Source organism: Hyalella azteca, unplaced genomic scaffold (assembly GCF_000764305.2).
Source record: "Hyalella azteca isolate HAZT.00-mixed unplaced genomic scaffold, Hazt_2.0.2 contig4650, whole genome shotgun sequence".
NCBI classification, from domain to species: Eukaryota; Metazoa; Arthropoda; class Malacostraca; order Amphipoda; family Hyalellidae; genus Hyalella; species Hyalella azteca.
In genome coordinates, this window is record NW_025934862.1 from 242,885 (window position 1) to 256,772 (window position 13,888).

Below are 13,888 nucleotides of genomic sequence, written 5' to 3' on the forward strand. Positions count from 1 at the left end.
GCGCTACATTTTACTGTAGCGGTAGCGGTAGCGCCCGTTACAATCTAGTGGGTGTAGTGGTAGCGGTAGCGCCCGCTACATTTAGAGCATGTAGCGGTAGCGATGCTACATTTCCAAGTAGCGCTGCCCAGCTCTGGCTATGCCACAGGCTGGAATTCTAAAATTTGTGGTTCACATAAAAAAAAGTGTTCTGCCTTAGAAAAATGTTCAAGGCAACTAGAAACAGGTTTGCAGGCTGTCAGAAGTGGGCTTCGGTTGCGGTAGCTATGATTGTATGAACGTCAAGTCAGGCAACACAGAGAAGGTCCCATGCAAGATTGTTAATTGCACGCGTCACTCACAGATGAGCAAAATGGATGGATCTACAGAAGGAAATACTATTTACTCCCAACATAATAGTTTCAAATTAAATATAAAAAAAAAACATTCATGGCACCTATTCGTTACCTCAGCTTTCAAATTGAGGAGAAACTCCTCAGCAGTTGGAGAAACTTCTCGAAGAAAAGGCAATGCATAACAAACAACATGACACTTCACAGTTGACTGACTAGAATAGACTCAAAAGTCAAAAATTTAGCATTCAAACCTTTAGATTCTATGAACCTGGTGATTTCTTCATTATTAAAACTTTAGAAGGCTCACAATATGTCATGTAAAGTTTTCACTCAATTATCGTCTCGAAGTTCGGGAGCTTTATCTGCAGTAATGTTCTGTAGTTACCTTACCCACCGATTGCTTAATGAGAACTAACCACTACACTAACCATCATTACATTCCCGCCACTGTTACACACGATTGATTCTGCATGCATGCATGTATAATATTTACAAAGATTATTAAACCATTCTGATTTCTGTTGAATGTCAGTTACTGATAAATTTTTGATATGGAAGAATTTGTATCTTTCATTTTTTCACATGTCTATATTGATGTCGGTTTCACATTGGTTGCCGGTGCGGTCGGTATCCCTGCTACCTTCTTTGTTAACGTTTTTCATTCGGCTGATCGCAACAAAAGGAGATTGTATGTCTCAGCTGATTGCATCGGTGGTCAGTTTAGTATTTGTGGATTGAATCATAGGAAATTTTTCATGTATTTGCGAGTGATTGTACATAGTGAAGATGTTATTCTCTGCAATTTCCATCAATAATGACATAACTACGGTACACTATTGTATTATGCTCTTGAAATAAGAATTGTAGCGTTACGCATTAAGTTAGCATCAGTGCGTTAACATTGTATGCATTTGAGGCGGTCCCTTCTAGCTTTCTAACGCTGATTGGATTCCAGTGGCTGTGACGTTGCACACGTTCTAGCATGATTGGATCCCTGTGACAGTACGTCACAGGGATCCAATTTATCTTCAAGGGATGGACTAGGATAGATTAACTCAGCCATAGTAGAAGTGATAGAGACTGGCAATAATAGTGACAAGAGGCGGAGCTTCAGGCACTTGGGATGACCAATGACGCCTCAAGATCAGCCAGGTCAGACTTGCAATTGTTGAATGAAATCTTGTCACTTTTTTTGGTCTCGACACAAACTTGACCATGCCATACATATACTACCGTAAACTGGGGTAACTTTGACTCCCGGGGTAACTTTGACCACTTTTGGTTTTTTTAACAAAAACCCCCAAAACTCAAAAACCATTTGACATAGAAAAATTTTGTCAATGGGCATTAAAGACCTAATACTGAGGCTACGTAACACAATAGAAAGATTTAAAAAGTTTGCATATCTAATAGGTTAAAAAAATTAAAATGTGACCCACGAAAAAAAGCTATTTTTTAAAGCCTGTCAGAGTACCCCCTCCAATTTTTTTATTTTTTGGCAAAATAACTCCAGGTTTTGATGCATTGTAGTAGAACTCTTCTAGTTCTAGTTACATATGCAAAAGACAAATTTGCAAAAAGTGTCATAATTTGCAAATGGGGGGCACCACCCCCCAATGGGGTAACTTTGACCACCTAATGGCAGCCGTGACGGGGTAACATTGACCGGCTTGGAAATTAAGTTAAAATTACCATAGGTACCTATATAACATATTTTATGTTTGATACACCTATTAATGTTTTTTTCTTCATGTTTCAGGCTCTACAGAGTCTTATATATGGTAATTTTAACTTAATTTCCAAACTGGTCAATGTTACCCCATCACGGCTGCCATTAGATGGTCACATTTTGCCCATTTGGGGGCAGCACCCCCATTTGCAAACTATGACACTTTCCTAAAATTGTTCTTTTGCATATGTAACTAGAAGAGTTCTACTACAGTGCATGAAGTTATTTGGAGTTATTTTACCAAAAAATAAAATTGATTTTACCACCCGGTCAAAGATACCCCCAGAGCTGGGGTAAAAAAGACCAGCGATTTTTTTTTAATTACGTCAAAACTATGAGAGGCAGGAGCCAGCAATTTATGGTAAGTAAAGCTAGAGTATAGACCTGTATTTTGCATGTTTCAATTTAAGTTTAACTTATCAAGTAAAAAAATGGCATCATTTTGAAAAAAAAGTGGTCAAAGTTACCCCAGTTTACGGTATATCAATTGTCTCATCATTCCTCCTAAGAGTTCTTAGCTTGAATATAATAGCAGCCCACATTATAGATAGAATTGTGCACCAGGCAACATAGAATGAAAAGTAATTTACCTAAACTATATCTTAAACTAAACTAACTAATTAAAATGGTGAAAAATTACAAACCATCCTGTAAGCTTAAAGATACAGAAGAAATGCTATACAGCTGCTATGAAGCTTGCAGTGGACAAGGTCGTTGTCAATGCTCAATGGCATGTCCATGGATATGGTAATAACATATCACATCAATAATACGGTATTAATGTATGGATATGGTAATATCATATCAAAAAATGAAAGACAAGTAAAAATCACAGAAAATGTCATTTATTCTACAGCTACAAAGGAAGAGGAGGTCTTCAGAGTACTGTTAGTAATGGATGAGTACACTCTGCATGCTTCAAACGTTTTAAAATTAAGTTTTGTTCCTAGTGTCCCGAATTATCCCATTCCCAAGGGTGATTGGGGATGCTTTTATTTTGCACTTGGCACCTTAAAAATAGCATAGCATTGCTTTCAAAACTGTCCCTTATTACTCAATTTGTTGGTAGTTGCTTCTAGTTCAATGGATTTTTAATATCAATCACTAAATCAATTATTCAGTAATAACTGCTATAAATTTAATTATTTTTATGTGGCCCATGTATTCTTGGTTTCCCATGAAATTGAAAGGAGAAGATTCATTGTTTTCCTCTGATTAAATCAGTATTTCAATTCGGAAATTTGTCTCCTGTACGTATAGTTGAAGTGTTATTTTTCTTTCCTTTATAAATATATATTGCAGGTTTTGTGCAATTTTCTATTTATATTTGTGACAATATTCCCTTATTTAGGTGTGAGTCTTAGATAGCAAATGGAAGTTTAATGTCTGAATTATTATTGTTTAGATTTTTCTATAGTAGAGTGTATCTATAAATTGAAAGTTGTATGTGTTTTATAACAATTATCTCTTTAATTCTAGCTGCTCCAGTTGCAAAAGCCATTGAAGAACATCCAAACTTGGTGACACTTGACTTGGAGAACAACACCTTGGGTCCTGATGCTGCTAAAGTCATTGGAGATGCCCTGGCTAAACACCCTGAGTTTAAACGAGCCCACTTTAAAGATCTCTTCACTGGAAGACTCAAGACTGAAATACCTCTTGCCCTGGTAGTTATTTAACAAGATGATGGGTGCACCTACCTGTATATAATTAGTGTGGATTATGTTAAAGAATTAATATAATTAAATTTTGCCAATTTTGTTTCCTGCATTTTAATTCACATTTTGTCCTAAGATTTTGAATTTTGTTCTCCCCCCTTCTTATATTTTGTTAAATTTGTATTTATGGTCCTAAGGATCATATTATTATAAACTGTTACCAAGTGGTAACAGTTTAGCTAAAATATTCGATCTTCATTACATTAATTCTGATTACAACTTCTGTTCTTTTCCATAATGGTTATTATGCACAATGTGCTTTCCTATGTTAGTATTTATTTAGATCTACTCTTCTGTTGAATAAGAGATTAACATTGCAATATTGTGTCATGACTAAGTTTTAGGCAGCTTCTATGTTTGGAAACTGAAGTGCCAAGGCATTATTATCAATTCTATTGTTATTGCTTGTCAAGTGTACCGATCTCTTCTGCCCAAAATCCTTCTGTTTAAAGACTTTATTTCTAACATCCAACCAAGCTTATTACATAATAATACTAATAATAATTTTGCAGAAACATCTTTTCTCGGGAATAAATCGAGCCAATGCACAGCTGGTTGAGCTGGACCTGAGTGACAATGCTCTTGGCCCCGTGGGTGTGGAGGGCATGGTTGACTTCATGTCGTCACGTTCATGCTATACTTTAGAGGTATCATATATTTAACTGGCTTGCCATTATCACATGATAATTTACTTGAATGTTGATATCAGAGTACCGTACTCTGAATCAGAGGTACTGTTAAGGTTCATTTAAATAGGTACTTAATTATATTCCTTACTCTTGTATGCAATGATTATACATTGATTTTAAGCCCTTGCTTGATTAACTTGTTGGCTTTTAATTGCAAATCTATGAAAGGGGAATGTATGTTTAAAGGAAGCAATTTGCTAGGTACTCATTGTGTCACTTATGTTGTTTTTATTCCAATTTACCCAAAACTGATATATATCAGACAACACATCTCAGATCAAGAGGCACTAAAAGATGCCTTGCAGGTTTATTCAGTATGCGATTCCAGTTAATAGAACCCAGTCATAATGCAATGATTTTGTAATCTGCTTTCATCATGGAAAGAATATAATGTTGTTGTATATATACTCTGAATTGTTCTGTTATCTCAACAGTTGTGAAAACAATGTGTGTAGGTATTACATTATTTTTAGATTTTTAGATAAGTGTCCAAAAGCTTTTTGAATTATCTATATTAATTGACATTAAAATAAATTTCATGTTTGAAGTTCATGTTGCTTTAAATCCAATGATGACTTTTATTCTCAGATAGGATCACAGAAAAATTAAATTTTATTGTCTACATTATCATAATTTGGACGAGAAGTCTGTTGCATTGGTTCAAGACTTGTCCTTATTGAGAAATGTCTTGTAATGTATACCATACTAATATAGGTGTTTTACGTGTGCAAGAATTACGTCTGTAATGTATACCATACTAATATAGGTGTTTTAATATAGGTGTTTTACGTGTGCAGGAATTACGCCTGAATAACAATGGTCTTGGGATCACAGGCGGGACGATGCTAGCCAAGTCCCTGGAGAAGTTAATTGACAACAGCACCAGGGATGGCAGGCCATGGAAGCTCAAGGTTAAAGACGTGCTCAGGCTCCTTCTTATTAGTTCAATTTCTGATAGTCTTGATTTTGAGTTCTTTTATCACTTAATTATTCAAGTTTATGACTATGTTTATTCATTGCAGTTTTTGACAGTATTTCATTATTCTTGTTAATGAAAGAATAGCATTTTTTATGTTTTTGAATAATATAATACTAATGAATTTCAAGGCTTCACTGAAAGTTTTTTGAAGAATAGTAGGTGGTACCTACTACTTAATCAGAACTTTAGCTAGTTAGTTGAACTTTTGAACTGACGATGGAGCTGGACTACGAAATGTTTTCATTCTTAAGAAATGGTTGATATTCTGGCTGTTTTCTTTGCTTTTAAATTCCTAGTTACTAAAACTCTTATTCATGTGACTCCATGTAACTTTTTTATTTTTTTTGCACACAAGAAGTTAGTTGACGAAAATAATGTTCTTTTAGAATGTTTTGTATGATCATCCAGTTTAATTATTTAATTATTGTATGTAGTTACTCTCAAGTCATGTAAACCCTGATGTTTTTTCTAAAAACATTTCAATTTTAAAGACTTTCTCAAGTATTTCTCTAATTCCATTCTCCTCACACAGGTGTTTATTGCTGGCAGAAACCGTCTCGAGAAAGTGGGTGCCAAAATATATGCTGGAATATTCCGACGTCTGGGCTCCCTGGAGGAGGTGGCCATGCCTCAGAATGGCATCTTTCATGAAGGCATCGCTGCCCTCGCTGAAGCTCTGAGCCACAACCCCAACTTGCGGGTCCTCAACCTCAATGACAAGTGTGTGTTGCCAATGAGTCTTGGCTGAGAATAGGTATGGTTTCATCGTAGATGTGTGAATGAAATGATTGTCAACATCTATGAGAAAAAAACCCCAACTTGCGGGTCCTCAACCTCAATGACAAGTGCGTTGCCAGCGAGTCTTGGCTGTGAACAGGTTATGGTTTCATCGTAGATGTGTGAATGAGATGATTGTCAATATCTATGAGTAATTAACCCCAACTTGCAGGTCCTCAACCTCAATGACAAGTGCGTGTTGCCAACGAGTCTTGGCTGTGAACAGGGTTTGATTTCTTCGTAGATGTGTGAATGAAATGAATCTGGAATTAGGATTTATTTAAGTGAAATTATATAATACTTTGTAAGTAATTGTTTTCTTAGTTTCTTGTTGTTGATAGCCGTATAGGTTTGGTAAACAGTTCCAATCTCTTTGTTTTCCTTATAAATGTTTGTGACTTATTGCAGTGCTTTTAACATTAAACCTGAAGTTTTTTTTATTTCAACATTAACAATGTTGATCTATGTGTGGAAGATGTAAACGGTTATTTTTTTGTAACATGAAATAGGTAAAGTTATGGAAATGGTCAAATGCTGCTGATGCAAGGATATCTAAATGAAGCTCATGTGTTAAAAACATATGAGAAATCGCAGAGGTAAATCATTTTGGGCTGTTGTTGTGTGAGCCAACAGATTTGAAATTATTTTTATTAGCCATATCTAGATATTTATTTCAAAGATTGTTTGCACAAATTGGGTGCGAAATGCAGGTGACGTTTATAAATAATTATTATTATTTTTTGTCAATCACTAAATTAGATTTTTTAAAGAGATGAAGAGCAAGGCCTCTCACAAAGCTGAAGCCAAATATTTATGTTATGTACTCTTCCCGTTGCATTGCATGTCTCAGGAATTTCCAATGTTGATGTCCTGAATGTCTCGATGTCAGTGCTGGATTTGTAATGCTTATGGGGGTTAATTCATTCTCCCAGAATGTCCCCAAAGCCACAAGAGCACTCAAACATCTTGTCTATTTTCTTGTTAAGTTTTCTTATGTTCCCTCAGCACGTTTACAAAGAAAGGTGGCGTTCTTGTTTATTTTCTCAAGTTTTCTTATGTCTCCTCAGCACGTTTACGAAGAAAGGTGGCATTCTTGTTTATTTTCTTATTAAGTTTTCTTATGTCTCCTCAGCACGTTTAAAGGTGGCGTTCTTGTTTATTTTCTCAAGTTTTCTTATGTCTCCTCAGCACGTTTACGAAGAAAGGTGGCATTCTTGTTTATTTTCTTATTAAGTTTTCTTATGTCTCCTCAGCACGTTTACGAAGAAAGGTGGCGTTCTTGTTTATTTTCTTATTAAGTTTTCTTATGTTCCCTCAGCACGTTCACGAAGAAATGTGGCGTTCTTGTTTATTTTCTTATAAGTTTTCTTATGTCTCCTCAGCACGTTTACGAAGAAATGTGGCGTTCTTGTTTATTTTCTTATTAAGTTTTCTTATGTCTCCTCAGCACGTTTACGAAGAAAGGTGGCGTGGCGATGGCCAAGTATTTGCCCAAGATGCAAGCCTTGGAAGTGATCAACTTCGGCGACTGCTTGTTGAAGACCTCGGGCGCGAGCGCTCTTGCTGTAGCCCTCATGCCTGGGCATATGAAACTCAAGGTATATATTGTTATAAAAACTCAAGGTATATATTTATAAAACTCTTGGTATGTGGGGTGAACTATTTTTTCTTTATCAACCAGAGTGCATTCATAGTTCATTATGAATCAGTGAATATTGTGATCGAGTTCTCACGATAATGTATTGATGTTTTTTGGTGTGGAATGTTGTAAAAGTACGTTCTTTTTTAATTGCTCTCAAGGGCTAGGTAGAAATCTAAACTGATCTTTATATTGATGGTTATTGGAATAGTCGTGTCAATCAATAGATAGTTCATTCAAGTCCACAATCGATGCAGCCTAAGACAACAAAGTTGAGATATCACATCATCTGTTCTGTATCGAGGTTGCGCATGACATTTCAAAACTATTTTTCACAGGAGCTGTACTTGGATGGTAACGAACTGACGGCTGAAGGTGGCCTGTCCGTCGTAGAGGCTGTGCAGAACAAACCAAACCTTACCAAACTTATGATGGATGACAACATGTTTGGTGAGAGTTGAAGCTGCGCTTATTACTTATATACGTTAATAACCTCGTTATTACTCGGGTGTTTCATAAAAAGCTGTTCAAATTTTCGGATTTGATGTCAAGTTGCTATAACCGCGACAGCCACTAAAATAATATTAAAAAAATATAACTCAGTACTTGCTGCAGTGAGTGACAGAGAGCGCATTTTCTCGTCGACGAAAACTTGAGGTCACGGACGGACGGACAGACAGACAGACAGACGGACGGACGGACGGACATGGCGAGCACAATATAGTGCATTTTTTCCATAAATGAGAAAATGCGCTAAAAAGTGGATATTGTTTGGTTCGTGTGTGATGGTGATGATAAAAGTACACAACTTTTGCTTAAATACATACATACAGAACAGTACCTATTCATTATTTACTGGAATTATTCATCTCCAATTTTACTGGTGAGTGCATCAAGAAGTTTTAATTACAATTACAGTCACTCATGATTAATTCTATGTTCATTAAGTCAAATATGTGTGCGTGGAGATTTATTTGAAAAATTTAAATTTCAGGCGAACGTGGCCAAGAAATGATCGAAAATTTCCTAAGAGACGTTGGGAAGCTGGACGCTTGGGTTCCTTTGGAGAACAATGCACCTACTGACTCTGAAGAGGAACAAGATGACGATGAAGATGAGGATGACAATGAAGATGATGAAAGTGAGTCTAGTGAAGAAGATAGTGAAGAGGAGAAGGTTGCAGCGGCAGACGAAAGTGACTCAGATGGCTCTGATGTTGAGGTTGTGTCTGAGGTGCTGGTGAAGCCTGCAAGCAAAACAGCGGAGCCCCTCGACTCCAGTTTTATTGTTGGGCCAATAAGCCCTGTGGAGGTGAGCACTAAAGTGTTGAGTTATATGTTTGTAGAATTGAATAATCACTTGAATTGTAGTAGTTAATAATCATCAATCAAAGGGGTTCTTGGCACTACAATCATGTTTCACTAGATTAATCATGATGACTCATTTTATATTCGTTAAAGGATTCTCGTGTAAATATTTTATATAAGAGTTTTGTGAAAATACAGTTAATACAAAAACAATGTAAATGAATTAATTAAGGTACACGCGAAACGTGTAATGTGATTTCATAGTGGATTCCCTTCAATTGTGCTAGCTTTTATCAAGAGATAAAGAATAGAAGTTCTATAATTATTCATGTAAAAAAAAATCTTCCTGTGTTCTCATATTATTGAATAATTATTATTATTCATACCTATGTCAGTCTAGCAATTTTTTTTTTTTTTTGTCTTGAGCCAAGCATTGAAAAAGGGACTTAATTATTCTAAATTTGAACTAGACATGTTGATCCTCCGATAACTCTACAAGTTGAGATATATAAGTCGGTACTATTATTATTATTGTTATTACATTATTGTTTGCCGACACTGGTTTGTGATGTAGTTTCTTCTTCAATTTTATTATTTGTTATGCTTAACAACGATAGCTGAATTACATCCCATTTATTCCATTGTTTCCATTTGTTAGCAATGATAATCACTTGCATTTCAGGCAGTTGAAGACCTCAGGCCAAGACTAATGTTGCAGTGTGCAGTGCTTGCTATGCTGTAATTACTTAATGCAAGGATAATCCTGTACAATCCTTTGTAAATTACACGAAATATCCTCTTGTTGGAGATAATTTTTTTTTAACTTTTTCTCTTTTAATTGCGGCCATTTTGCTGTAATATATTCTTTTGTCTGCAATAAGAAATACCTGAGGCCAATTTCTTAAATTTGATTAAGTGGAGGAAAGGATATTGTGCTTCTTGTTGTCTGTCACCTAAAACGCACAGAAACATAAATTGTTTAAAATTTTTATTCACACCTTGTTTTTAATTGCTGACACCACTGAAATTCATAATTTTGCTAATTTCACTTTCACTTCACGACGCTCAAATTATCTGAGCTAGACTGAGCATTGAATATGTGAAGCTTTTATTGGTTCATCACGTCACCGATATTTCTTCATTGCTAGAAAAAACAGGAAGGAGTGTGTATAAGAATGGAGAATTTATTTCGGAATGAGGTAGTCTCATGGTTGTTATGCAGAACATAGGTAGGTAGTCTTTTTTATCCCATATTTACTTCTCTATTCATAACTCATTAAACTGTGATAGTCAATAAACAAGTGGTTGGTGACCCACTAAGTGATTGGTGACCCACTAAGTGGTTGGTGACCCACTAAGTGATAGTTGGCCCACTAAGTGATTGGTAACCCACTAAGTGATTGGTAGCCCACTTAGTTACTGTTAACCCACTAATAAATCAATTAACTCTACGCAGGGCACTGCAGCGGAGTACGTGTGTTCCCCCACGGCCGCTCGTCTCCTGGGCTTGCCTGTGTCACAGCTGACCACCGAGGCGCTGACAGCGGCTGCCACTGCTGACTGCACTACGCCTGACCAGGAGATCAGCAGCCTTGTGCGGCTCCTAGTGCAGTCAGCTGCTTTGTCTCACACTGACGATAAACAGGTCTCTGCACTAGGCTTTTATTTTCACTCTGAACATCAGGCAAAACTAATGTGACGACTCTACACTAGGCTTTTATTTTCACTACCGGTAGTCATTATTTTTTTTTCATTAGTCAAAACTAATATGGTGACTTGTACTATGGTGATGTTATGTGCTCCGGCTATACAGCTGCCGGGTATAGAATTATTATTCTATTATACAGCTGCAGGGTATAGAAATATTCTTCCATTATATAGCTGCCAGGTAGAGAAATATTCTTCAATTATTCAGCTGCAGAGTATAGGTAGGAATATTCTCCTAATGTACAGCTGCCAGGTAGAGAAATAATCTTCCATTATACAGCTGCAGAGTATAGGAATATTCTCATATACAGCTGCTGGGTTTAGAAATATTCTTCTATCCTGAAGCTCGCGAAAAAGTTATTTTCATAAAAATTTGCAAGATAATCAGGATTATTTGTTGAAATTCCATTGAAATAACCTGGATATTTTGCAATAACAAGGTTTCAGAATTGGATGTACAGTAGTAGGAAATACCACGAATATGGAAATTACTTGTAAGAAAACATCTGCTTATGGAAGGGAAATCTCAAAGAATGTCAAAAGCTTTGTCTTTTGCTATCAATTAATCAAATTTTATAGTATTAAACTTTCTCACCTTTAATAAATATTTTGTTCTCAATAATTCAATTATTTTACAACTGTTATGGCAAATTTCAGCTGCTGGCTGCAACGGCGTCCGTGGTGCAGACGCTCGGCAAGGCGATTTTCTCTCGTGCAAACCAACATCTTCTGGTGTCCTTCACGACCAACACGCTACTCGTCTACCTGGGGCTAATTAAGTGTGAGGTGCGTGTACCTGGGGCTAATTAAGTGTGAGGTGCGTGTACCTGGGGCTAATTAAGTGTGAGGTGCGTGTACCTGGGGCTAATTAAGTGTGAGGTGTTAGCTTCATTAGCTCTGTTATGAAATTAACAGTTATTTATAACCATCTGATATTTCAGCCGTTATTCAATTTCATTGTTGCGATGAAACATTGGAGTAATTTGACTACTTAACTAAGTCACCATTTCCGTGATGAATTTCTCTCATTGATATCAAATTGTTCAGGATAAGAACTTTTCGGTGACGTGGGAGCAGCGCGGAGTTTTGAAGAGCCTGGCTGTGCTCGTCAAGGAGACATACTTCCCCCAGGACGCTAAGAACACGCTGCAGTATTTTATCTCCAGGTATATGATTGGTACTTGGTAACACGCTGCAGTATTTTATCTCCAGGTATATGATTGGTACTTGGTAACACGCTGCAGTATTTTATCTCCAGGTACGGTATATGATTCTTCCAGCAATGTTATTCGTATGGCTTCAAATTTGATCACCAGAGCCCGTACTGTCAAATCATAATAGCTATTTTTTACATTACAGTCCCAGGTCTGTAATTTCTCCAAGTCATGTTTCTGCACCGATCAGTATTTGATGAACAAGTCTGCATTTATTCCCAGACATGTTCTTATCAGTGATAAGATAGTGCACTAAGCACTTAATCTCCTTCCTCCTTTGCTCTCGTCGCAGCTCAGTATTTCATCCCCAGGAATTTATTTCTATCCTCAGTATTCAATAGTCGGTATTTCTTCTCTTTTATACGCTTGGCATTTCATGCACAGTTGGTGATTTCTATCTTGGTTCTTTATTCGTTTCAATGCTCATTGCTCACTTCTTAATTCCAATTTTATGTCTTTTTTTCCCCTCAAGACTTTAGCTCATCACCGCCTCAGGATTTTCATTTATAATGTCGGTCAATTTTGCGTTTCATCTAATGTATTCTTGCTCTCAAAGCCTCTCTGGCTTAGCTATCACCTACCTACTGATCTAATGGGCCGTCTATGTGTTGTTTTTTATTTTTGTTTTTAATGATGTTGAACTGAGGCCATTCATCTTCGCTAGTGCAGAAATATTTATATTTTTGAATGCTTGGTTACAGAAGCTATTGTAAAGCCAAATTCATGCCCCTTTGTCAAGAACTATTTTCCAGGAATTTAAGAGAATGAAAACGCAGGTAAATTCCCCTTATCTTCATGGAAATAATTTCGGAGGCCAGCTCCATCATGAGTGCAAGATTTTAATGAATACTAGTACATCGATAGAGAAAGTGAAATTAACGTAAAACCAATTGTAAATCACTGTTTTCGTGTGATAGATTTTTCGAGAGCCGTCGTAAATGTAGCTTTTACCTTAAATTAAATTCAGTGTGGAACCTTATTTCTTTCATGAACTCTAAACGAATTTGTCATTAATTAATCAGGATTTATTTCCAGGCCCAGCCAGCGACTGGACGAACTCCCTGATGAACGGGACAAGCTACTGCAGGCGCTGGCCAGCTGATCATCGGGGCTGACGTGACATCTTTTACTTGATACCTTCCTTTAATTCTTAATCGGCATTTATGCTTGCTTACATATTTTAACCAAGATCAATCAATCATAACCCTCGATCGTAAAATCGTCTCTCTCGTTCTGGCATGGAATTTTATCAAATTATACATTTACAACCTATTTTTCTCTGCAATTTTATGTATAAGCTTGCACCGAAAATAGTGCCCTACTCCAAGTATTTATTTTGATATGGAGTTTCTTGAGTACAACTTTTCGTTCACGCGCCCTGCGCACTTAGGCTCACATCAAAATAGCTTCCACGCTTGAATCTTCTTATCTAAAGCTTCAAAATTCGTGTTCGAAAACAATTCGTGATTTAATACTTTCTGCTAACATGCTTTGTAAAGCAAAATAGATTTTGTGTAGACTGCTGTTTCTTTATCTCGAATGTTCGATGGTTTTACTCCTCATGTATTCTGACAATTTCTATTATTTTCAACATTTTTGTATTATTTTCATATGCCTTCCATGTAAATGTAATTATTGGAGAATCATTACATTATTGAAGATCGTGTCTACAAAATTAATGTCCGAAATGTGTTCACATTGAATGGGATAAAAAAAGCTGACGATTCGAAAATTTGAACTTGTCAGCGTTCTTATTTCTTTAATTAAGACAGGCATAGATCGCCAATTTTAAAG

At 36.4% G+C, this 13,888-nt stretch overlaps 1 protein-coding gene across 1 annotated transcript in view; it reads left to right on the plus strand.

The window, feature by feature from the left end:
• The window catches only part of LOC108678245 (ran GTPase-activating protein 1), a 15,079-nt gene extending 1,319 nt beyond the window's left edge, over nucleotides 1-13,760 (plus strand). Inside the window, exons 2-12 of the mRNA XM_018166613.2 lie at nucleotides 3,544-3,731; nucleotides 4,295-4,429; nucleotides 5,269-5,382; nucleotides 5,983-6,170; nucleotides 7,675-7,825; nucleotides 8,205-8,316; nucleotides 8,861-9,177; nucleotides 10,630-10,818; nucleotides 11,538-11,666; nucleotides 11,928-12,046; nucleotides 13,130-13,760. Coding sequence (XP_018022102.1) covers nucleotides 3,544-3,731; nucleotides 4,295-4,429; nucleotides 5,269-5,382; nucleotides 5,983-6,170; nucleotides 7,675-7,825; nucleotides 8,205-8,316; nucleotides 8,861-9,177; nucleotides 10,630-10,818; nucleotides 11,538-11,666; nucleotides 11,928-12,046; nucleotides 13,130-13,196 — 1,709 coding nt within the window. The 3' untranslated portion in view covers nucleotides 13,197-13,760. The remainder of the gene's footprint in view (nucleotides 1-3,543; nucleotides 3,732-4,294; nucleotides 4,430-5,268; nucleotides 5,383-5,982; nucleotides 6,171-7,674; nucleotides 7,826-8,204; nucleotides 8,317-8,860; nucleotides 9,178-10,629; nucleotides 10,819-11,537; nucleotides 11,667-11,927; nucleotides 12,047-13,129) is intronic.
• Nucleotides 13,761-13,888: the final 128 nt, after the last annotated feature.